This window comes from Eublepharis macularius, chromosome 4, assembly GCF_028583425.1.
Source record: "Eublepharis macularius isolate TG4126 chromosome 4, MPM_Emac_v1.0, whole genome shotgun sequence".
Taxonomy (NCBI): domain Eukaryota; kingdom Metazoa; phylum Chordata; class Lepidosauria; order Squamata; family Eublepharidae; genus Eublepharis; species Eublepharis macularius.
In genome coordinates, this window is record NC_072793.1 from 18,862,121 (window position 1) to 18,887,573 (window position 25,453).

General features: G+C 42.9%; 1 protein-coding gene across 1 annotated transcript; it reads right to left on the reverse strand.

Moving 5' to 3' along the window:
• Window positions 1-2,807: 2,807 nt before the first annotated feature.
• Window positions 2,808-24,247, reverse strand: LOC129329037 (uncharacterized). The gene is made up of 4 exons (XM_054978432.1): window positions 23,965-24,247; window positions 19,241-19,295; window positions 9,003-9,212; window positions 2,808-4,594 (listed from the first exon to the last, which is right to left on the reverse strand). The coding sequence occupies exons 1-4, from the start codon at window positions 24,016-24,018 to the stop codon at window positions 4,227-4,229; spliced, it is 687 nt and encodes a 228-aa protein (XP_054834407.1). The 5' UTR covers window positions 24,019-24,247; the 3' UTR covers window positions 2,808-4,226.
• Window positions 24,248-25,453: the final 1,206 nt, after the last annotated feature.

Genomic DNA, 25,453 nt, shown 5'->3' on the forward strand with positions numbered 1-25,453 from the left:
TGTGAAACAGCTACCAGTCATATATGTCTGTCTACATATTTGCCATGAGTATTTTTCTGTATTCTGTGCTCTGTACTTGTCCTCTGAGAGTATATGAAGTTGCCTATCAGGGGCCTGTTTGGCTGGGAGTTGCTTATCTTACAAGTGCCTACTGTGGTGTCTACTTTCGTTTTCACAGCCGGTGGAGAATGTGTCCTGGAGAGCCAGCTTGCACCTGGGAACTGAAATGACTTCATTTTTGCTTCTCTCCTCCAGTTCTCCTTTGGTCCTATCTCAAAACTCCTTCCCCTCCCCTTCCTGGCTCTTTCGCGCCAGAATCCTAACTGTCCATATTCTACAGGCGGGAACTTGCCCTATAACTAACCCCTCCAAACCTTTACACACCATTTCTGCCAATGCCTTGTCTGTGTATGTGGATACTGCTGGATCTCTAATAAAGTAACTTTAACTCATACACTGGTGCAGTGGAATACAATGGGAATCTAACTGCCAGAACCTGACAGTACCGTGTGAAGTTAATTTGAAGTCATTTCCATCTTGTACCTAATGAAGCTATCCTAATTCAAACTGTTTAGAAGAAAATAATTTGAATGCATAATAACTTCGTGTTCAGCTAGGCTTGCCAGGTGCCCACTGGTGGTGGGCAAACCTCCAGCAACTTGCCTCTCTTCCTGGTGGTCATTGGTCATCTCCAGTAGGAGGTAGGCCACTCAGAAATTCCTGGTATCAGCAACCAGCCCAGGCAAATGGCTATATGTGCACACGCCCTTGTGCCATGAGATGACATCACTTCCAGTTACACTGGAAGCAACACTAATACGGCAGTACATATATAGGGCAGTATATATATTAAGAATTGGCCCCATATATGGCAGTATATATATAGGGCAGTGTGTGTGTGTGTGTGTGTGTGTGTAAGAGTCCAAAAGCACCTTTAAGGCAAATCAACTTTACTGTAGCATAAGCTTTCGAGAATCACAGTTCTCTTCTTCATCCCCATGCATCTGATGAAGAGAACTGTGATTTTCGAAAGCTTATGCTACAGTAAAGTTGATTAGTCTTAAAGGTGCTACTGGACTCTTTTCTATTTTGCTACTACAGACTAACACGGCTAACTCCTCTGGATCTATCTATCTATCTATCTATCTATCTATCTATCTATCTATCTATCTATCTATCTATCTATCTATCTACACACGTATACGTATACGTATACGTATACGTATACGTATACGTATATGTATATGTATATGTATATGTATATGTATTAAGAACTGGCCCCAAATGTGATAACATCACTTCTGGAGTAACTGGAAAAGCATTAAGAACTGGCCCCATATATGGCAGTGTATATGTATGTATGTATGTATGTATGTATGTATGTATGTATGTATGTATGTATGTATGTATGTATATATATATACACACTGCCATATATGGGGCCAGTTCTTAATGGCTTTCCAGTATATATTAAGAATTGGCCCCAAATGTGATAACATCATTTCTGGAGTAACTAGAAGTGACATCATCATGCAACATGCAAGAGCACACTTGTGAAATAGGTAGGGTCAGTACCCATGCCCCCTCATTCCCCCTCCCAACGTACAGTGGTTATCTAGGGGCTCCAGGCAACCTTATTTACAAAATGAATAAGAACATAAGTCTATCTCCCACCGCATAGAAATGGTAGGTATTTTGTGCCACAGCCAATGGGAGGATGGCAGGGAGCAGATATTTAAGGAAGCTCCACCTCCAAAACATTTTTGCCTCAGCAGCAGCAACATGGGTGTAGCTGGTTGCCATAGGGGGCAAGCAGAAACACTGAGGGTTCTGTTTAGATTGGCTTGGAAAGAGAACTTTTCCCTGCCCTTAGTTGTTTGGCTGCATTGAGAGTTTGAGAGCCAGTTTCATGTAGTGGTTAAGAGCGGAGGAACTCTAATCTGGAGAACTGGGTTTGATTCCCCACTCCTCCACTTGAAGCCAGCTGGGTGACCTTGGGCCAGTCACAGCTCTCTCAGAGCTCTCTCAGCCCCACTCACTGCGCAGGGTGGTTGTTGTGGGGATCAAAATAATATACTTTGTAAACTTCTCTGAGTGGGTGTAAAGTTGTCCTGAAGGGCAGTATATAAATTGAATGTGGTTGTTGTTGTTACTTTTAGAGCTAGGCCCGGTCCTTAGGAATTGGTTAGGCTGTAACTCAAGATGGTGGGAATAGCTTGGCTCCCCATGCACAGGCCAGGATCATATGCATGGCCATTTCCACACTGCTTACCTTGTTCCGGAAAACAGCGAAATCTCATGCGAAACCTCACGAAAAGACGCTGTCATCATGCCTTCTCATGCAATTTCGCACAATAACAGCATCTTCTCACAAGATTTCGCACGGGATTTCGCTGTTTTCTGGAACAAGGTAAGCAGTGGGGAAACGGCCCAAGTATCCTGTGGTATGTAATGAGGAGGTTTCTCCAAGCAGCTGCTCAATGGGTTTGTAGTCTGAGGGCTGGGTGGAGCACCCTCCATACTGAACAGTGCCAGCTGAATCCTCGGATAAGGGGAGGAGGCATCTTGCCACATAGATTTGTTTGCAGGCAAGGATCAGTAAGGCCATCAGCAATGCTGCGTTTGGAGACAATGCAGGGTAGCTCAAATGCTGGCAATCAACAGAAGCTGCCCATTAGTGGCATCCCATATTGAAAGGGAAGAGAAGTATTTAGAAATGGGCAGATTGATATTAGTTTAACCCATACGCTGGTGCCTTAGAGATGCAGGGAACAAATATAAGGAAAAGTTTTCTTCTAGGCCAGCAATCAATATTGTCTGTATACGTTTATTCATTGTTATAGAAAAATCTGTATCTTGTTTCTCCAAGCAGCTCACCGCACTATTTTAGAAACAGGACACACACACACACACACCAAATTATATACAAACAAATGTAAGGCAATACAGACTTCAATGATCAACCCAGGCTTTAACACCATAAACCAGAATAATCGCCACCTTAAAATTGTCATTCCAAAGCTCTCCTAACAAATTTTGCCTTGTCGTGCTAGGATGGAAGTTATTCTGTAGATCTCATCCAAGAAGGTGTCTAATAAAACAAGAGACATCGCAGCAGACAAACGAGAGCTCACCCAACCCAGCCACCTTTGATGTAAAGAAGATCATGGAACAACTCACAGCATCTAGTGAGCAGATATATACAGGACAAGGAAGATCCTTTGACAAAACATAACTTATTTTGTTAGTGAACTTCTCATGCTAACTATTATCAAGCAGTCTCGCACTTACGGGTGTATCTTAGTAGTAGTTATAGTGTAAATCATGTGATAAGAGTTAAACTTCTGCAACGGAGTGCAGATGTTCAATTAAATTCCATTTGCTTCAGCTACAGAACAGGAGAACCATTGTTCCCGGGCAAATGAGTGGCCTGTCGTATCAGAGCCTAAACGGAGAGGAGTGATTTGTTTGGGAGATCACCCCTTCATTCCTAACAAGGGGCTCCCATGCTATGTCAACCAACCGTCTTTGTTAATGCAGAAGGGGAAATGATGCAAACTGGACGCTGTAATGAAGTATGTGGCTGCAATTCCACAATTAATCTTAGGAATCCTCCTATTTAAAATGGGAATAGGGAATGGAGCACAGCACAGACACATTTCTGGAACGATGAAGGAATGGAAGTGGGGAAATCTGCTTATCTCTACTCCGTGGTTGAGTGATGACAGCCTCCACCCACCCATAAGCAAAAGCCTCTCTTCCAAAACAACAGTTCTAAAAGGTGGAGTTTTCATGTTGGCCCAGTGAAATAGGACAAATTAGACTGGTTATCTCTTGTCAATTTAGACCAGCCAATTAGAAAACAGGTTTGAAAGCTGCCTCGCCAGTGCATGTATGAATCGCTAAAGGCAGATGTGATCCAAAAGGGTAATTGCGCCCTATCTTTGACTGGTGATGCTTAATTCTTGCCACTTCCTGAACAATGAAGCTATCAAGTGTAGATCTATTGTGGTTTTGTAGGCAATGGCAACACTTTGGGATTTTCTTTTTGATGTTTTGCTGAAGTTAGTATATCAACTTCTTCTCCCCAAACTCTTGGCATCAGTTTTAATTTCCATACAGCCACGATATCAAAATTACCCAAAGAGATTTTCCACCACAAGTCCCTTAATTGATTTTTGTTTTATGAAAGGGACAGGGATAGGTCACATCATTCTCAACTGCTTTTACAAGGTCAAGTTTGCTGATTTGGACATTTCCCTCAGCACATTATTGGCTTCGTCCACATATTTCTTTGAGTGCTGTTTGACCAGACTTATTTTCTCGATATTTTCTCTCAGGTTTCCTTGTATCCGGATCCAATCAAGGTACTCGGGGTTTGCCTCTCTTGCTTTCTCCATCATCGTATCCTGCCTCCGGAGCACTGAGCATATCATTTCCTGGAGTTGTATTTCTGTACTGATGACTCCTATGGTGGCACGGTTCAGCTCCCCCACCTGCCGCACAGCCTGTTCCAGTTTCTCAGGAACCTCTGTCTTCTTTGCAGTCAGCCAAAACCTGTATCCCTCCATATGCACCTGCACACCACAATCATCTGTAAGTCAAAGCAGTGATTAAGCTCCTGTTGGTGCGAGTCCAAGAGAGGGGGCTAATTGTTTTCATCCTAACAAAGCTAAACCCTTGAAGCAACAAAGCTACGAGAAGCTAGCTATCAAAGCTATCACAATGCCTTGAAATCTCATTATTTCCACTTTGCTTATCAGCGAGAGTTGTACACATACATATATGCGTCTCCTGTGTGATGTAATAGAGTCATTTGACAATATTAAGCCAAGATTATCCATGCCACTTGCTTGGAAGAAATAAATCCCTGGTGCAGCCCCACTGGCATGCTCTTCGGGGAAGCCACTTGAGTAAATCTGACCCATAATCCTATGGCTTTTTCCTGTTACTCATTCAACACAAAACTATCAGGTATTGGATAAGTCCCTCTAACGAATTCTGATCTAATCTCCTTTCACATTGCCCTCTTGTCTGTCTTATTGTTGGTTTCTCAAATGCTTGGCTCTTCTTTCTGAAGAGCGCTTTGTTGGGTTTTTGGCATCAGTTTGGGAAGGCTGGCATTACATAGGAAGGATTGGGTTTAAAGGCACGTGAAGAAGAAATACACAGGAAGGCAAAATCTAAGGAGTGGGGAAAGAATACAAGGGCTCGCTGGATAGTGCATTCCACTGTAGTGTGCAACCCAGGCAGGAGGCTATCCAACAGAAAAAAGAAAATCTAAAACCTTCGCATCTTGATTTTTCGGAGGCGGAAAACCAGGAAGCTGAATTAATCCCATCATGAAAGGGAGATGCTGGATTTCCACCCATGGTGCTGCCCCAGCGCTAAACTTTAGCAGTGGCTAACACGGCACACTGTAACAGCAGCCACAATTGCAGATTTTGTACGTCTGCACTAGTATATCTGGGCCTCATCCAAACCTCTTAAAGATGGTATTGTTAGAAATCACATCTGCCATGTTGGCTCCCCAGTTTTTATTGCTATCAGAGAACAGCAAATGTGAACAACATTCACAAGAAATTTAAGTCATACTTCAATGAAGCAAACCATGAGACCATGCCAGGAAAAGCAAGTTCTCTCTATTTGAACCTGATAGAAGGAAGTGTCTTATACTAGGTGAAGACTTTATCCTAAAGAAAAACATCCAGATTTGAACCAACTGCAATCGAAGAAAAAAAATAATTAAAAATAATGTCTTGTGTGCCCTGACCTGGATAGCCCAGGTAAGCCTGATCTCATCAGATCTTAGAAGCAGACATGGGCATGAACCGGAAAAAATTGAAACTGTGTGATTCGTAGTTCATCCAGTTTCACAAACCATGAACCACAAACTTTGCTGAACTTGACCCAGTTCGCAAACTGGTTCATGGGAGCCTAGAATGGAAGGTGAAAAGCTAAGCCTAGGCGGGGGGCAAGGGGGAGAGGAAAAAAACACCCTTTCCCAAACACCTCCACCATAAGAAAAGGCAAGAAAAAAGAAAAGGCTTTCAGTCCCTTTTCCAGCAACAAGTGCAGGCCAAAGATCCCACGCAATCTCTCTCAAAAGCCTAGTTCCAGCAAGCCCTCCTCTCCCTCTCTGCAGAAACTGAAACCATGAGGCACAGAGATTTCCCTTTTATATAAAATGCCCACATTGAGCAAATCAGGAGCATTCTGGTTGGCAGAAAGACCTGCCTAACATGGTTTGGGGGGAAGAGATTGGTGTTACCATGGTTACTGAGGGCCCATCTCCTCAGTTACCTTAGAGATTCTAACCCTCCCCCTCTTTTCCTGGCTGGCTGGACCAGAATGGGAGCTCTCTAGTTGGCAGGGACAGCTGACAATCAAGCGTGGAGGCCTCAGATTGGGGGCAACCAAAAGACTGGCCACTGTTGCCTGGGCAATGTATTGAATGGCGCCAAAGCGTCTGGCTTCCCGAACCGGCCACAGAATGGTAGGAAAAAGTTGTTTGGTTCGTAAAAACATGACCCCCATGAACCGTGTGTTTCTTTGCCTATGAACCAGCCGTTCTGTCACGAATTTTGGTTCATGGTTCGTTTTATGCCCATCTCTATGCAGAAGCTAAACATAGTCAGCTTTGGTTAGTAAGTGGGTGGGTGACCTCCACCAAAGACCAGGATTGGAGAGGCAGGCAGTAGCAAACCACCTCTTGCCATGAAAACCCCACCAGAGGTCACGTAAGTCAGCTATGACTTGAGGGCACTCTCCATACTCCACATTGTCTTGTGTATTGTATTGATAAAGTACCAATTGTTTTAAGTATGCCCTTCATAAAGATATGCCTGGTGCGTGCATATATGTGTATGCAAAGCAACTATGTTGTGCGGTGCCCTGAGACACATTATCCCCAGGGGGTTCCATGTTTGCAGGATATGCAGGATATTTTTGAAGGGTGGTGGACAGATTTGAACTCTAGTGTAACATGAATGGTAGGGAGTTATTTACACAAAGTAAAGTAAAAAAAGTTCATGCAGGAGCACTAATGGGTAAGATCAGTACTTTCTTAGATCTACGGTAAGGCGCCCATGCTATGCAGAAAGATATTACTTTGCAAACTTAGGCACACACCCTCTCCCCCATGCACATGCAGTGTGATAACAACCAAATGTTCTAGGACGCATAAACTCTGAAGAGCAGCTTGATGTCAGCAAAGTAGCGGAAAAAGGAAAACAATGGCAGATTAAGAAACTGGTCTGCTCAAGCTAAGAGTTTACAGTATCCTGGATGGGAGAAAGTGGGTTAGGGAGAGATCTTCCAATGATTGTAATTGCCCGTGAGATGACCTGCAGTTCCCAGAGGTGGTCTCAATACAACAGCATGTTTTGCATATATTTCCTAATTTCCCCCCTCCCCCCCCAAAAGGCTCAGATAATATGTAATGTGATAGACCTCTATATGAGACCTTGGAACTCTGCTGCCAGACATAATCCACAATAGTGAACTTGAATGAATTATGGCTTGATTCCGTATCAGGCAGCTAAATTGTGCTCAGATCAACCAAACAGCAAAATGAACTTGTGATTATAGGTGGAGTAGGCATATATATCATATATATCTGTAATCTGCCCTGAACCTACTGCAAATGTGGGGAGGGTGGAATATAAATCGAAAATAAATAAATACATACATACATACATACATACATACATACATACATACATACCTATGAATGAACGAATGAACGGACGAACGACGAACGAACGAACGAACGAACGAACGAACGAACGAACGAACGAACGAACAAACAAACAAACAAACAAACAAACATTGCAGGGACTCTAAAGGGGCACAGTGCCAATCCTTTCTTAACTGCGGAATCTTTTTCATTGGTACCTGGTAACCCAGTATCCGGTGGAGAGAATGATTTGTTTTCATAGCTGCCTGAAAATGCTTTCATGCTGCCTGAAAATGCAATACATCCGCTTCTGCATAGAGTATATACAGCAACTTCTCACTTATATGGATGAATGTAAGGAGGGGCATCTCAGGACTTAAACCTGTTTCCTGCTTCTGGTGGTCTCAGCCACTGGGAATCAAAATTCCCTCCTATCTGTATAGGCTATGAGTTTGTGTATCTACAACTGCAAAGGCCAATATAACCTATACAATTCTTTGTCATTCATGAATAACTGAAGACAGTAACAGTGTTTATCTAGAGACAGATCCTGCTGTCTGCTCCTTCATAGATTCCCATCTAAACTAACCAGGAGACTCAAATTGGTGCAAAACACTGTGGCTCAACTGTTATCAGGAGCGAGCAGGAGCATGAACGTCATTCCCATCCTGCAGTCCCTCCATTGGCTACCTATCAGTTACCATGCTCAGTTCAAGGTATTGGTTGTCACATATAAAATTCTTCATGGTCTTGGTCCGGCATACTTATGGGACTGCCTCCTTCCCTATGTTCCTCCATGGCAGCTTCACTCATCTGAACAGGGTCTCCTTCAGGTGTCACCCTGCACATGGGCGAAATCAACAGCAGCCCGTACATGGGCTTTCTCTGTGGTGGCCCCCTCCCTGTGGAACGGCCTGCCTCAGGAGGTCAGGACACCCACTCTCCTCAGGAACTCTGTTTTATAGGGAGGGGATCTCAGAGGATCCACTAATGAGTTAGGGAACTATAGACGTCCCCAATATGTTGTATTGGATTCCTTCTAATGCTACGTCTTTGTGAACTTGTATCTATTTACCCTATGGGATTTTTTTATGGAAATGTTCCTGATATTGACTGTACTAATGTCACACTGTATTCTGCCTTGAGTCTCCATGAGAAAGGCAGACTATAAATAACATAAATAAATAAAATAAATAAATAAACAAGACCGCATAGATTCTTGCAAACATATGCATACATAGACATCTAGAGCTAAACTGATGGTTTAAAATTTCTCTATTTTAGTAGTAGATCTGCTTTGGCTTTGCTTCCCACATCAACTTACTGTTTTCCTGCTGTATTTTCTCTATGCACACAGAAAGGCTACTCGCTGGTGAACAGGAATGAGACTGTTTCAGGCCCTGGATGGCAGCCTGGATAGCCCAATAATCCTCTTGCTTCTTGTTGAAAGTCTTGGCAATGTCAGCAAACCTTGTATCTATCTCAGACACATTGACCCATTTAAAGGAGACAGCCTCTCCTTTGCTGTTGAGATCTAGAAAGATGGAAAGACAAAAGCACACAGCAACCTGCCTGTTAGTAAAAATTAGGAAAAGAGAAAAGCAGAAATCACAAGGCCATTGAGTCAATGTCTGAAATACTGAGAATTGGTAAATAACAACAGCAGCAGCAGCAACATTCAATTTATACACCACTCTTCAGGACAACTTAACATCCACTCAGAGTGGTTTACAAAGTATGTCATTCTTATCACCACAACAATCACCCTGTGAGGTGGGTGGGGCTAAGAGAGCTCTGAAAGAGCTGTGACTGACCCAGAGTCACCCGGCTGGCTTCAAGTGGAGGAGCGGGGAATCAAACCCAGTTATCCAGATTAGAGTCCCACCACTCTTAACCACTACACCAAACTGGCACCAAATAAGAATAAATGCACTCTGAGAATGAGACAAATACAAGTTCTTCCACACAGAAAAGGGGCCTTGGCTGTCTCACTAAAAAAAAAAAAATCTATTTGAAAATCTAACATTTTATCCTTTTAGAGCCATTTGTCCCTTTATCATTATCATTATCATTATCATTATCATTATCATTATCATTATCATTATCATTATCATTATCATTATCATTATCATTATCATTAATAATGATGATGATGATGATGATGATGTTAATGTTAATGTTAATGTTAATGTTAATGTTAATGTTAATGTTAATATCCCGCTCTCCACACAAGCGGGCTCAGGGCAGGTCACAATATAAGATAAAATATACAAGATAAAATCACAATAAATTAACACAGCTTTCTAATAAAACACCTGCTCACTGTATAAAAAACATATAATATCTGACGGAGGTGGAAGTGCGGCTTAACCATGCGTGGTTGCTCATATATGGGGAGTAGATGGTCAATACCCCCTACAGACATAGAGGAGACCGGGAGAGTGGCTCATTTGGTGGAAACCCTGAGTGATTCCGCACACGTTGGATAATGCACTTCCAATCCTCTTTATAGATCATTTGGAACGGATTTTGTTGTGTGCAAAACAAAAAATCCACCTCAAACGATTGATAAAGCGCATTGAAAGTGCATTATCCAACGTGTGCAGAATCAGCCCCTGATGGCCTCAATCATATGCCTGGAGGAACATCTCTGTCTTACAGGCCCGCCTGAAGGAGACAAGATCTTGGTGGGCTTGGGTGTCCTCAGACAGAGAGTTCCACCAGGTCAGGGCCAGGACCAAAAAGGCCCTGGCCCTGGTTGAGGCTAATCGAACCTCCCTGGGGCCAGGGACCACCAGTTTTACAAGCTCGACTGACCATAGGTCTTAAGCTGAATTGCATAATCACATCAATTGAGATTTAAAACACCATAGAATTGATAAAACATCCAATCCAAAATAGAGTAAAACATTCAAGATAAAATATCCCAATAAAATATACATAGCATAAAATAGATGGTAAAAGGGTAGATAAAATCTAATAGAATAAAAATTATTCTAATACTAAAATCACTAAACTTGTAAATTTGTTATAACCGAGAGCATATGTGCAAATCCAATGAATATACCCACTTCCATTTATAGTTAACACGATCCGCTCCTTTGACATTTTGCAGAGATCATCATTGTCAGAAATTTCGTCACAGAGTGAGTTATTCCTGAATCAGAGTCTGCCAATAATATAGCCATTTGTTAAAGCTGCATATTTGTATTTGTGGTGTTGGACCAACCTTATATTGGTTTCCGTGGATCTCAGCACTGATAGTGAGCAAGGAATACAGGAAGCTGTTGTATTTCAAATCAGACCATTGGTTCATGAAGAGTCAGTACTGTCTACTGGTAGCATCTCTCCAGAGTCTTAGACCAAGGTCTTTTGCATCATCTACTACTTCACATTTTTAGCTGGAGATGCCAGTGATTAAATATGGAGCCTTCTGCATGTTATTCATGGCTAGCTACATACTAGCCGTACTCACTCCCTCACTGTGAGGCAGATTTTCCCTTCAAAACCGGCGAGGTTGTTCGCTGGGGTTGGAAAGCCTCTCGTAGCGTGTATCTGGGGGTAACTTAGAATTCCTTTTGTCCCACTCTTAAATAAGCAGGGCTTTTTTTCTGGGAAAAGAGGTGGTGGAACTCATTGGGTTGCCCTCGGAGAAAATGGTCACATGGCTGGTGGCACGGAGGGCAATCTAAACTCTCCTCTGTCTGGAGATCAGGGGGCGGGGCCACCAGCCATGTGACCACTTTCAAGAGGTTCCGGAACTCTGTTCCACCGTGTTCCAGTTGAAAAAAAGCCCTGTAAATAGGTATATATATATGGCTTATATCCTAGCCCAAAATTAAGTAGGAGAAAAGCAGAAGACCACATCTTCCTAAAAATGAAATGGCACTAGAGGCTAAGTAAAGTTCAAAAAGATAAAAGCACTATGGAACTACCAGGAAAGGCAGGGTAAAAATGTTTTAGTAAATGAATGAATAAATAAATATGCACTGAGAAATCAATTCAAAGTTCGGCTTGAGCAATGGATGTCATTGGTCCAGACCCCCTAACTCAAATGTAGCATGAATGGGGGTGGGAGGGGCTTCAAAGAGAAGCTTATAAATAGGCTCTACTTTTTCATGCAGGCATTTGTTATGGTGTGCTGTTGGAAAACTCACCCTTCTATTTGCAGCAGTATGGGATTTAAAATTTGCTGTTGAGGACCTATAATCGACTCAGGAATAGCTCAGGAGGGCCAGTTTGGTGTAATGGGGAAGAGCGGCAGGACTGTAATCTGGAGAACCGGGTTTGATTCCCCACTCCTTCACTTGAAGCCAGCTGGGTGACCTTGGGTCCGTCACAGCTTCTCGGAGCTCTCTTAGCCCCACCTACCTCACAGGGTGATAGTTGTGGGGATAATAATAACATACTTTGTAAACCGCTCTGAGCGGGCATTAATTTGTCCTGAAGGGTGGAATATAAATTGCATGTTATTATTTTTTCCCACTTTCATTCTTGGGGTGTGGTGTTATAGATAAACCTTGTATTGTGTTTGGTTAGGCCATCAGTTGGGATAGATTAATCAGCAAGCAGTCGTAGGTATCTCAGTATGAAGGGCTGTTCCTGAAACATTCCATCATTCACTGGAGAGGCAAGGTGAATTGTGGTGAGAACATCCTTGGTGCTGAGCAGCATCTATTAAACCTTAGTTTGTGGAGCATGTTAGGAGAGAGAGAGATGAGGCTTGGCACCTCATGGCATAGTTAATATTCAGGCAAGGCAAAACAAGGACAGGGGTAACACTGGTATTGCCCAAATGGTGGTTGCCAGAGTGCTGTCTTAATTACAACTCACACTTAAAAGGTGATGATGCAGACCCTCCATTTAATAAAAACAAGTTTTGTTTTACCCATATAATGTTGTCTCATATCTTCATTTGGGGGTTGCTGATACAATACGGCCCTCTTGGCTGGCAGAACAAGCTGCTTGGGCTGGGGGCCAACTTTGCTGCCGTGGATGAAGGAAGGCAGCAGCTTCTCCTGAGCATCTGGGGATTAGTTTGGGGGGGTGGAGCAAAGGGAATATAGGCCTGCTCCGCCTCCCTAATACACAGTCTTCTCTTTTGCTTGGCCCACCCACCCTCCCCATGGCAGTGCAGGATTAGCCAGTTGCTGTTTTCCAGGGCCAGGTAGGATTTTTTTCCTCCTTCCCCTACTGGCACACAAGAAGGGGGATTTTTCACCTCCTTTGAACTGCAGGGTTGATTGACTGTTATGGTGATGCTGTATATAGTTAGTCACTGACAGGATAGGATGGGAAATGAGTGGGACGGTGACCCCCTTGGTGGGTAATTGGGGTCTGTCAGGAGTGGCTGGCAGACTTCATGGCAGCCAGTTGTGAGGGTAGACTGCTTGGTGGGATCCCTGGACAAGTGTCATGTCTGTGTACAGCCACGCCATGGTTGCATGTTTGTTATATTGCTTATACCACAATATGCTTAAGCTATACTGCATTATTATTAAATTGATGTGTAACTCTCTCTGATCATCTGTAACCATATTGCAGACGTTACTTCCTTAGGACCCAGAAAAGGCCTCTCCTGTTATCTTAGAGACATATGCGAGTCTCGGCTAGCCGTGACCTTGATGTGTCTAGATTCCAGTTTTCTCTCCTGTTCCCAGATGCTGGGAGGTAAGCTTTGTATACCTAATACAAAGTCATAACTGAACAGGTTCCCACAGAACTCTTGTAGGCTTGCGTGCCAAAACCTAACTGTCATTTGGAGTGCGGGAAAAATCAACTATAACATAGATTGCTTGATTTGAATTGTCACTTCTGTCAAGCTCCGTGATGGAGAACAGACCTGAACTGCATAGATCCTAATAAAGTTGATTCTGCTGGAACCAATGTGTGTTCACTGTGGATGGGCTTGAGGGGTTTACCTGGCAGGGACTGACAAGTCCCCCCCCCCGGGCTCCTCAGCAGTAGAGGGTTGGAGCTTTAAAGGGGAACTATTTGCCTAGCCACCGGGTACCAGTCATACTTGGGAGGGCTCACCCCTGGGGCAGTGGGGGCTTGCCCTGGCAGGTCTAGGCGGAGGTCCAGTGTAGCCCCAGGGCTTGACCTGTACCACTAGGTAGATCCCTAGCTGTATTCCCAGTTTATGTTGAAATTAATAAAGTGGCCCAGAGTTTATACCCAAGCACTTTGTCTGCCTTTTATTTCCACTGGAAGGGGGGCAATGTGGTTTGTCATGCTTTTTACGTGAAAATAGCCAGAGAGAATGCCTGATAAGGAACGGTGTACACTTATAGTACCTAATAAGAACTTTGAATCTGATTCTAGCTTCTGTCTGAGATGCTGAATTGAAGAAGCTATTTGTTTTAATGTTCAAATGAGGGTTTTATTGCCACCTTGAGGACCCTATTTGGCTGGAGAGGTGGCATAAAAAAGTTTTAAATAAAATAAATGAATGAATTTGTTTGATCAAGTGGGGCTGTTCTTACGTTCTTCTTCTGCAAGGACTATGTAGGTTGAGGTTTTCAAGAACATCCCGAGAAACTTCTGTGCCTATTGATTTTAATGCGAACTGGCACGCTAAATCCCTTAAGTCAGGTTTGAAAAATCACAGCCATCATATCCGGAAAGCAGTTTCATCAGAATAAGTATAGGAGCCCTAATTAGCACTATCCAACTGAAAATCAGACTAGTGGTTCCATGACAACACAGTTTAGATTGGAGTTTATTTTTCAATGCTGCAGAACCTAATTGCAAGCCACGGAATTCTTGACCCATTTGCTGGTAGTATTTCCAGCAGATGTCAGAGAGGTTTTTTTAAAGAGAGAGAGAAGTAAGAAAAATAAAAATGAATAAAGGAAAAATTTAGTCAGATTTGTCTGTACAAAGCACGGTCCCAGTACGCACCTCCTCTACCAAACTAATTCTGAGAACATTCAAAGGTATTGTGTTTCTGAAAAAGGAAGACTTTCAGCGTTTCTCTTATTAGACAAAGGAGAAACATTTGATTCTTCTCTCTTTCGGAGTAAGATAGATATTCTAATCCTGTTTTCTGATACGATAATATAAATCTGAACAAGTGCGGGACTCAAAAATACTTCCGGAGGGCATTTCATTTTCCCTTTATCCCCCTACCCCACCATTTCCTCTTTTCCTTTCCTGGCTGTATGATAGCCTCCCCCCTTTCCAACTTCCTTTCCCCCTTCCCATCCACCATTTATTTATTTATTTCATATTTGTATTCTGCCCTCCCCGCAAGTGGGCTCATACAACCTACCTTTATATGCCCCCCTCCCTGACCTCAGCTCTCCCCGTAACAGCCTTTCCTGGGGAAAAGTCTGGCTGAATTGCATGGTGTTCACGAACACAGGGCCAGTCCCAGTTGGACAGTAGGCTCAACTTCTGGGCAGATGCGTGTTGTGTGACGGTCTTCAGCACTGCGCACAGTGGTGCCACCACTGCAAGGCCTGCTTCCTTCTCTCCTCCAACCAGCCAACCTATCTTTACCTGCTCCTATATCAGTCTTCAGCTTTCCATCCTTTCCTAGTCCAGGCAGCTTCTCCCCAGGAAAATCTGGCAGAGCTGTGTGGGGGCTGAGCCTGGCTGTCTATTGATTTTCACCAAGTTGGACCAGGCTGATGGCTGTGGGTGGTGTTGGTAATGAGTTTCCAGTAATCACCACGGGTCCTCCACCACAGGACTAGAGATGGGCATGAATTGAAATACGAACCAAAATTAAGCATGAACCAGGCCAATTCATGGTTCGTGAACCACGGTTTGTCAGATCCCATTTCTGATGAACCACTACGAACTTTTAGGCTGGTTCATTTGGTTCATTTTTTGGTTCGTCACTGCAGACAGCCTGGTGCCAATCAATCAGTTTCCTAGGCAACAGGGGATGGACTTCCTGCAGACCTTCTTCTAACCCAGAATTGAACTTCTGCTGGCCCAGAAGTGACCTTCTGCTGACCCGGAAGTGAGGATTTTCTGACCTGGATGTGACGTTTTCATGAACCAAATGAACCAGTTAACGAACCAGGAGCAGGTTCGTGAAAGTTCATGGTTCGTGGTTCATGACATTTGACGAACCACATGGTTCAGGTTTTTTCCATTTCGTGATGATCTCTACATGGGACATGATAGCAGAGGGTGGGCATGACCTTTCGCAGGGCTGTTTCAGCCTCCAAGTCTGCTCCTGCCCCCTGCCCAGCTTTTTTTTATAGAAGTCAAGCCTTACAAGTCTCGTTACTATTGTTGTAGTTGCCTAGAAACCCATAACAGCAATTAAGAATTCAATGGGCTATCTTTTTGTAAATATGCAGGCATTGTTTCTGTTATTTGGGGGAGTATTAATTCCCTAAAAGTATTTTTGTTTTGACTTCTGCAACCATGGGACTACTTTAAGACTTGTCGAAAAATCCTCCACCACCACCACCCCAGGTCATATTCTCTATGACACAGTTCAGAAATTGATATATTTATAATCTCTATTGCATTTGATGCAGAACACCTGGACTTTCACTACAGCTAAGTTTTCTAATATAGAGAGATTCAAACTGCAAAGGTAGAAAACCTTCAGTAAACTACCTTTTAAAATATTAATAAACCTAGGCTTCACTGCAGTGATGCATAAGCAGAAAGCTTGCTAGTCTTTCTTTATATATTATTAAGAGTCCTCTTGTTTTGCTTAAACAGTTGCTTGTTTGCTTGCTGTTTATTTAATTAGATCCAGAGGAGTTAGCCGTGTTAGTCTGTAGTAGCAAAATAGAAAAGAGTGCAGTAGCACCTTTAAGACTAACCAACTTTACTGTAGCATAAGTTTACGATCTTACTGTAGCATAAGCTTACGCTACAGTAAAGTTGGTTAGTGTTAAAGGTGCTACTGGACTCTTTTCTATTTTTTCATTTAATTGAAACAGTGCCCCTTGCTTCAGTTCTGGTGAGATGCTCTGATTTGGCATTGGTTCTGGTAGGATTCTGGGGTTTGATGTTGGTTCCTTTGCTTCAGTTGGGTTCTATACTATATTCACTAAGATTTAATCTCAATGGGAGAAATTACATTGCAGTCCTGTTTGTTCTATTCTGCCTTGTCTCTGATTTAATGTTGATTCTTGTTCTTTAGTTTAGCTCTGTTGGCCTCTGTTGGTTCAGCTTGCACTGGGAATAGGAGTTGCCTTTGCTCAAAGTTTCTTTGCCCTAGAATTTCTTGGGCTGTTTTTCCCCCCATAGGAAACAATGGAGAGTGCCTGGGGGCAGCTTTTTCAGGGGCCCATAGAATTGGTCCCTTACGTCAAGTTTTCCCGAAACCTGGAGGTCCTTGAGTGGACAAGAAGAAGAAGGTTTCCTGAAAGTGTTGTAAAGTTTGCTTGAAAAATGCCCCCTCCCAGCCCATAGGAGAGTTTTCTCTATAGAGAATAATGTATGTGCATGGTGCCGTCAAGTCAGAGTTGACTTATGGCACCCACTGATGGGGTTTTCATGGCAAGAGACTATCAGAGGTGGTTTGCCATAATAGCCAAATATATACAGAATTCTCTAATAAAACCAAATCCGAATAGAGAATCTGACCCAGACATCAGGCATACCAAATATTTATGGAATTCCTGATATCCGGATCCAAATTATACTGATTTTTTTTTTTTTGCTGCACACCCAGTTGTTTTTCAGAGTTAAGTGCAGGTGCGGAAAGGCACCATCATCTGAGGACTACTATCACCTGTCTCTTCCCCATGGAAGATAAGATGGATTTTTACATGTCCCCTATTGACCTTCTCTGATTAAGTGTTGGTTCTTACCTTTAAAGCCCTGATCGGGTTGGGACTGACATATCTTCGGGACCGCCTCTCCCTGTACATTCCCTGGAGATCGCTTCGATCAGTGAATAAATATTTACTTGTGGTCCCCGGCCCTAAGGAAGCCCGCCTTGCTTCAACCAGGGCCAGGGCCTTTTCAGTCCTGGCCCCAGCCTGGTGGAATGCTCTGTCAATGGAAACCCGGACCCAGCGGGACATATTATCGTTCTGCCGGGCCTGTAAGACAGAGCTGTTCCACCAGGCATTCGGTGATTGAAGGGGGCGGTGCCATGTCGGCCTCCCACCTTTGGGGTGGGGGAGGGTTCTCCCCACCACTGCACTTTGTTAATTTGTTTTATTGTTTGTATATTGATTTTAGTTCTTGTTTTTATCGATTTTAACTGTTCACCGCCCAGAGCCCCTGGGGATGGGCGGTATATAAATTGAAATATAAATAAAATAAATAAAAAGCATCTTTGCATATTGTGTCTCACTATATTCAATGGGGCTTATACCTAGCAGCAAGTTGTTTCTAAGATACATTTAATTTATAGTGCATCGCAGTGTTCTAGCTAGGTCCCTTGGCTCAGGATGGGAGTCTTTCTGATTCTGTTTACTCTATTTTTTTTCTGTGAGTACACAGTGTAATTTTTTTCTACTATCCACATTGGTCACTACGGGGGTTCTAAATGAGTGTTCCCTGCAGGCACCAAGGAGACACTTCCTGGCATCTGTTCCTGGAGGCAGGGGAAAGCCGTGATGTATTTGTTATTTTAGAAAAGAGTCTAGAGCATGATGTGATGCATTCCCCTCTGCAGTTTTGTATGGGAGATTCTCTTGCCTGCCTTTGCAGCAGCACTGTTGTCCCTGTTCAAATCAAGTGGTCGAAAATATCACACACACACTTTTGCACTGAGAATTCTATCAAGAAGAAAGGGTACAATTAATTATTCCACTACTCTATACATTTTAACCATTACAGTATTATATGGATTTCAGTCCTGAAACCCTTTGGGTATATCTTTTAGAGGATAACCAGAGAACTGTATCTTACGCAGTTGCAAAATTCTGTGTGACAGCACTCAGGAAGCGGAATCACTTGACGAAGGAAACATCAATTGCTGGGAAGTGAATTAATGAAGTGAGTTTTACTGTTGGATATATATAGGTGGTGGAACTCAGTGGGTTGCCAGCACAGGGGGCAACTCTTGGCGGGAGATGGTGCCCCGGGTACCACATGTGCGCGTGCAAAGTGCACGCATGCTCCCAGGGCCAATGACATCACTTTGGGTCAGCTGGAACAAGGAGGGAGTTTTTAAAAGTTTAAATCGCACTCAGCGAAAATGGTCACATGGCTGGTGGCCCCGCCCCCTGATCTCCAGACAGAGGGGAGTTGAGATTGCCCTCCGCATGGAGGGCAATCTAAAGTCCCCTCTGTCTGGAGATCAGGGGATGGGGCCACCAGCCATGTAACCATTTTCAAGAGGTTCTGGAAGTCTGTTCCACCGTGTTCCAGCTGAAAAAAGTCCTGCTTTTATGTATTTATCCATTTTAAGTATTTAAAAAGCTGCTCTTTTTATCTGTACTTAACTTAGCTGGTCTTGCGGCTGTAATTAACCTTTGATTTGATTTGAAAAGAGTCTAGATCAAAATGGCCTACTTAGCGATTGAAAGAGTGTAGTTAGTGCAGCTCTTTTTGAGCTGAATAATTATCCTCAGGATCATTGATAAAACAAAGAGAAATGCAATAATCAAAGAAGATTCAGAATCTTACCTTGTCTAGTGTGCTCATAATGTTGTCTTGTATGCTTTGCATTGAGGGGCTCCCTCTGTGAACAGTACAAGATGTTTATGGCTTAAATAAGGAGTTATCATTTGTGCAAGATTGAATTTTCTAAAACATTTCAAAAATTGATTTTCTAAAAAAAATAATTGTAAAACTGTTCCTCAGGTTCGAGGATGGCAATGCAATTGCTGAAAAATGACAATCATCTCTTAAAAAGTATTTTGAGACTAAAGATTCTTGGAGCAGAACCTATTTTCAATAATGGCAAGTATCAGCCCTAGAGTATGCGGACCAATAAGAAAACAAGAGGCCTCTGAATATAAAGCCACACTCCCAGCTAGTGGGGTGTAGTGGTTAGAGTGTTGGAGACTAGAGATGGGCACGAACCAGAATACGAACCAAAAAAACCCCATGAACCAGCCCGGTTCGTGGGTTGCGAACCAGTGGTTCGTGGAAGCTGTTTCCACAAACTTCCACGGAACTGGTCTACTGGTTCTGTTTGGTTCGTATCAAAGGGTGATGCCCCTTTCCCAGCGGCAGGGAAAGGGGTGGTTTAAATGGCCATTTCCCCAGGGAAATGGCCATTTAAACGTTTCCTGCCACACTCAAGTGGCAGGTCCCTTTAAACTCTCAGCTGGCAGGTAGTAGGGGGGGACCCTTTAAACTATCAGCTGGCAGGCAGTGGGGGGATCCCCCCCGCCGCCTGCCAGCTGATAGTTTAAAGGGACCTGCCTCTTGCAAGCAGCAGGAAAGGGCCCTTTAAATGATCAAGTGCTCCTTTCCCTGCTGCTGCTAAGTTCAGTTCAGTCCCTGCATGGTTTGGGGGTTTTGTGGTTTGTGCCCATGTCTATTGTAGACTTGGATTCTATTCCCCACTCTGCTATGGAAGCTCACTGGGTGACTTTGGGCCAGTCACACACACACAGCCTAACCTACCTCACAGGGTTGTTGTGAGAATAAAATGGAGCAGAGGAGAACGCTGGAAGCCACTTTGGCTTCAGAAGAAAGGCAGGTTACAAATGAAGTAAATAAATAAAATAAATAATAAAAATGCAAATTGCCTTTCCCTTATCACTATAGTAGTAGTAGTAGTAGTAGTAGTAGTAGTAGTAGTAGTAGTAGTAGTAGGTTTAATTGTATATGGCCAAAGGCCGTCACAATACAAAGATAAGAACAGTAAAAATAGAAATCTATCTTACAAGCATAAAATACAGTTATTAAAATAATAAAAATAAAACAATTAAAATGGGACCTTAATAAATTTCAGATAGTTATGAGAAAAGTTAGGTTTCTGAGGAAACAATCTTGGCCCTAATCTTTTTGCAGCGAAGGCAAACAGGGATACTCTGCTAGTGACAAATGAATCAGTATCAGATAACAAAAAAACTAATTTGTCAATATCAGAGGTAAAGTTACACCCCACTAAAAAGTTAGCAAAAAATTCAGCTCTAACCTCTGCATACATGGGACAAAATAAAGTGTAATGTAGAAGGTCCTCAGGAACAGAGGCACTGCATATGCAGAGACGGAGAGCCATTGGGGTTTGATGGTATCTTCCTGTAAGTAAAGCTGTTGGCATTGCTGGATTTCATTTCTGCCATCGGGATGGGAACCAAGCGTTGCACATATGCAGCAATATAGAAACCCAAACTTAATACTTCTGTTTTTTAAAATGCAACACTTTCATTTTAAAAGAAGCTATCATCATGTCTAATCTGGCACATGTGTGAATATGTTCCTACTATTCAAACAGAGCCCACATTCACAATAAACTATCCTCAGATACACCCAAGTTGCTTCCGCATAGAGGTTTTGCTTCAAATCTCCTTAAAAGGGGAAACAGGACTTACCTAAAATTAAAACAAAAATTCAAATGGAAGAAACAGAATGCTGTATGAGATACAAACTATGGACACACAGCAATCTTGGACCTTTTAAAATCTATAGACTTGTTAAGTTTTTAATTTTGGTATTGACTATCGTTGGTCTGGTAGAGTCTGCAGGTTGAGGTTTGGCTTGGTAATTTCAAATCAAACGTGAAAAGTATGAACGCTGTCTTTGATAGGTCTAAGTATCATAAAACCTATATTAAAACCTTTTCTAAATAGCATCAAGCAATCTCGTGATGCAAGATTGAGTGCTATCTCAACAATTATATATTCAATCATTCAAAAACATTTTATGTTTTTAAACTGGGATATTTATTTGTTTAAAATATTTCTAAATACTATTTAGGATATTCCTGCCCCTTCAGAGTCCTGCTCAAGGCAGCTTTCAATTAAAACAGCATAACAGAGTTCTTCAGAGGGCCTGCGGAAATGGCACAACGGGGAGCGCAGGAGAACACACATGCATGTCTCCACTCCTCTTCACCAGCCAGGAGAGCGGGGCTGGGGGATGGCAGGCAGAGGAAGGAGTCCCCTCACCCTGGACAGGGGTGATGGGGGGTGAGAAGCCTGTTTAGGAGAAATGAATAAGGAAAAACAAGGCCTAACAGAGTCCTTCACAGAAGTTTTTCTAGCCAGCTTAGCCTAGGGATCCCAGGTCCTCCAGCGTGGGCGGGGGATCTCCCAGTCCCACCCTCCGCCCCTTGCCACCACTCACCTAGCTGGTGGGGGGGAAAGGTGGGAGAATTTGCCTCCTGGGCATGCTCCTAGGACAGCATGACGACATCATTCCTGGGAGTGGTGCCAAATGGGCCCAAATTGGCTTGCTGCAGAGTGTGGGAGTGCTCCTGGGATGGTACGATGCCATGAGGAATGACATCACTTCCTGGAAGTGATGTTCTTGTGCAGACCCAGGCTCGTGCATGCATTTTGCTTGTGCGCAGGCACTCCAGGCCAGGGAAGTCCTGGACCTAGCAACTCTAGCTAACCAGAGACGAGAGTAAAACCTGGGATGGTGCTACTCCAGATTCTAGTGCCCTAGAACGAATCTTAAAAATGGAACAGACTGATGAATACTACAGGAACTGATCTTTCAGAGTGTAGATCAGTTGCAATTCTGAGAGATCTCTAGACCTCACTTGGAAATTGGCACCCCGAATATCAATGAAGACAGTTTTTCAGGTATTTGGACCCAAGCCTGCCACTCAGGTAGTTCAAAAAAATGGTTGATGGTAGCAAAGACCATTGAGCGGTCTAGATCCTCTTTTCCTCTGCTTGTCCCATTATGTACAGTCAAAGAGTGTCTGATCCCAACATGTCCATCCATGGCAGGCGTTAATTGTTCTGCCTGACCTGCTCTTCTCTGATATCAGGTCCATTTGTCCAGTCACGGAAGCTTCATCATTACCAGCACAACCTCCCATAGCATATTATTATTATTAATTATTTATTCTATTTATATCCCGCCCTCCCCGCAAGCGGGCTCAAAGCAGGGTTACAACAGAAGATAAAATATACAAGATAAAATCACAATCAATTAACACAGCTTTCTAATAAAACACCTGCTCACCGTATAAAAACCATGTAACATCTGACAGAGGTGGAGGTGTGGCTTAACCATGCATGGTCGCTCATATATGGGGGGTAGATGGTCAATACCCCCACAGACATAGAGGAGACCAGGAGAGAGGCTCATTTGGTGGAAAACTCAACCATACACCTGGTGGAACATCTCCATCTTACAGGCCCACCTGACGGAGACAAGATCTTGGCAGGCCTGGGTGTCCTCAGGCAGAGAGTTCCACCAGGTTGGGGCCAGGACCGAAAAGGCCCTGGCCCTGGTTGAGGTCAGTCGAGCCTCCCTGGGGTCAGGGACCACCAGTATGTGCTTACCAACCAGCATCCCCAGTGCCCTAGGGCACCACAGAGCTTGCTGACAGCTTTCCTGGCAACCACCAAGTGATTTTAGAATGTGGGTGGGGCTAGGTGGAGCCTTTGCCCAGAAGGGCTTCTGATTGGCAACTGGAGATCTGATTGGCTGAGTAGATTTTAAAAAAAACATTACTTATGCAGCTGCCACAACAACACAAGGATCCTCACTGTGTGACAGAAGGTAAGCTGTGTGAGGGCAAGAAAAATGTTTTTGAACAATATATTCATTTTAAAAAGCACCCTGTTACATAAGAGTTTCTGCCTTAAATGTTTAAGTTTTACTATTAGAGTTATGCATAACATCACTCCCTGACTATTTGTGGTTAGCATTGCCTCCTGCCACAACCATGTTTGGTTGTACCCTCCGCCCTCTAACAGAATTCCTAAGGTACGTAAAGGCTCGTCAAGGTTGGGGACCCCTGGCATATGATATCACAATACCAAACTTGTGTATTAATCAATAACCCCTTCTTGCCATTTTGTTTTATTCTTTCTTTTAACTATGCATATGGTACATTATTCTGATGCCAAACTTTTAAGCTACTAGTATCACCACTGCTGCTAGTTGTGTTGATCTACAACACAACTTTTGTGTAGTGTGTTGATCTACAAAAGAAAAGGTCCCAAAGAGTCCAACATAGCCAGGGCCCGTCACATGCAGTAAACATAGGAATCTACATTTCTCTCTGTCTTGTCCTAGTGGACTATTTACAAGGTGCATGGCATTCTTCTAAATCTGCCATTTCTCAGATCTGAAGCGAGGCTGAAAATCATATAGACATATTGACCTTTGGGTGCTGAACCAAGCTGCCCCAGCTACCTTTGATGGCAAAAGAGCTGAAGTGCGCATATTTTTGCTTTCTTTCCTTGCTGCACAACACTTTATTTTCTTACCTCACTCGAAGACTCTGTGGCACAGGGAAAGCAGCAGCAGAAAGAGAAGGCCATGCTCAACAAAGAAAAAACAACTTTTTTTAAAAAAAGGCCGAGTTTATGAACACATGCCAGACCCTTTAATGATCCTGCACTCCAACTTTACTAGAATTAAAAACAACAAACTAAGTGATTTGAAAATGATTACGAGCAATAGATTTCACTCTCCTGTCTAAGGATGAGTCCTCCAGGCAAGCTGTAGTTCTTCCTGTGTTTTTTTTTATGGGCATAATTGCCTCAGACAAGTCGGACTTGTTCCCTGGCAAACAAACTCGGCATTGTCAAACAAGCGCTCGGTACTTGAAAGAACTATTTCCTCTTCAGGGGCACTCCTAGAATGTACCATTATCTCCAGTAGGGGTGAAAGGGAGTGGAACTCGTGACGTGACAGAACATAGCAAATACCAATGGATTATCACCTGTCTTTTTACTCTCTGCTTAGACTTTCGCTTAAGAAGAAAAGCAGAGCGCCGTGACAAACTAAATCAAAAAGAGTCCAGTAGCACCTTTAAGGCTAACCAACTTTATTGTAGCATAAGCTTTCGAGAATCACAGTTCTCTTCATCAGTGATTGCATCTGACAAAGAGAACTGTGATTCTCGAAAGCTTATGCTACAATAAAGTTGGTTAGTCTTGAAGGTGCTACTGGACTCCTTTTGATTTTGCTACTACAGACGAACACGGCTAACTCCTCTGGATCTGTGACAAACTAACTAAGCCATAAGAATATAAAGAACCTTAAAGCTACTAAAGCAACACTAATTTCAAATATATTGTGTCAGTTTCAAATATATAATACATAAATATACAATAGACTGCCGGACAGTAACTTAAAGGCTACTAAAAGTCACCCAGATAATAACAATAAGGTCACATACAAGCAAGCTTGAGATGGAATGGGAATGTTCTTCACTTTTTGAATTCTGATTTCCTATTGCAATAACTGCCGAGAAGAAGGATTACAGAAATGGGACGGAACTAGTAGTGCCCCCATTGCCGTTACTCCCTCAACAACTATGTTGGATTGATGGATATTTCCATATTATTGTATTGCTATTAGCATTCTTGCATTTTTTTAAAAAATTCAAAAATTCTGTAAAATTACTTTGAATTCCTGTAACTCAAGGCACTGTCACTTTATTGCATTGGCCACTTTGTACTATTTGTATAGCACTTTGCACTTTGTAATATGAATGGATGCTTGTACGTGACCTTATTGTCCGGCAGTCTATTGTATATTTATGTATTATATATTTGAAACTGACATAATATATTTGAAATTGGTGTTGCTTTAGTGGCTTTAAGGTTCTTTATACTCTTATGGCCTAGTTAGTTTGTCACGGCACTCTGCTTTTCTTCTTCTGTGATTTTTTCCGTGATTCTCTCTGTTGGTTTACTTTAGACTTTCACTTAATGCAAGCTGGGGGGGGGGGATCCATTCCTGATGCCA

Excerpts from the sequence above, each read along its gene's own strand:
- LOC129329037 (XM_054978432.1), bottom strand. The coding sequence starts at position 24,018 with ATGGCCTTCTCTTTCTGCTGCTGCTTTCCCTGTGCCACAGAGTCTTCG. Across the intron at positions 19,296-23,964 it reads CCACAGAGTCTTCGAGTGAG|AGGGAGCCCCTCAATGCAAA; the intron begins GTAAGAAAATAA and ends TACTGTTCACAG. Across the intron at positions 4,595-9,002 it reads GAAAATACAGCAGGAAAACA|ATGATTGTGGTGTGCAGGTG; the intron begins GTAAGTTGATGT and ends TTTGACTTACAG.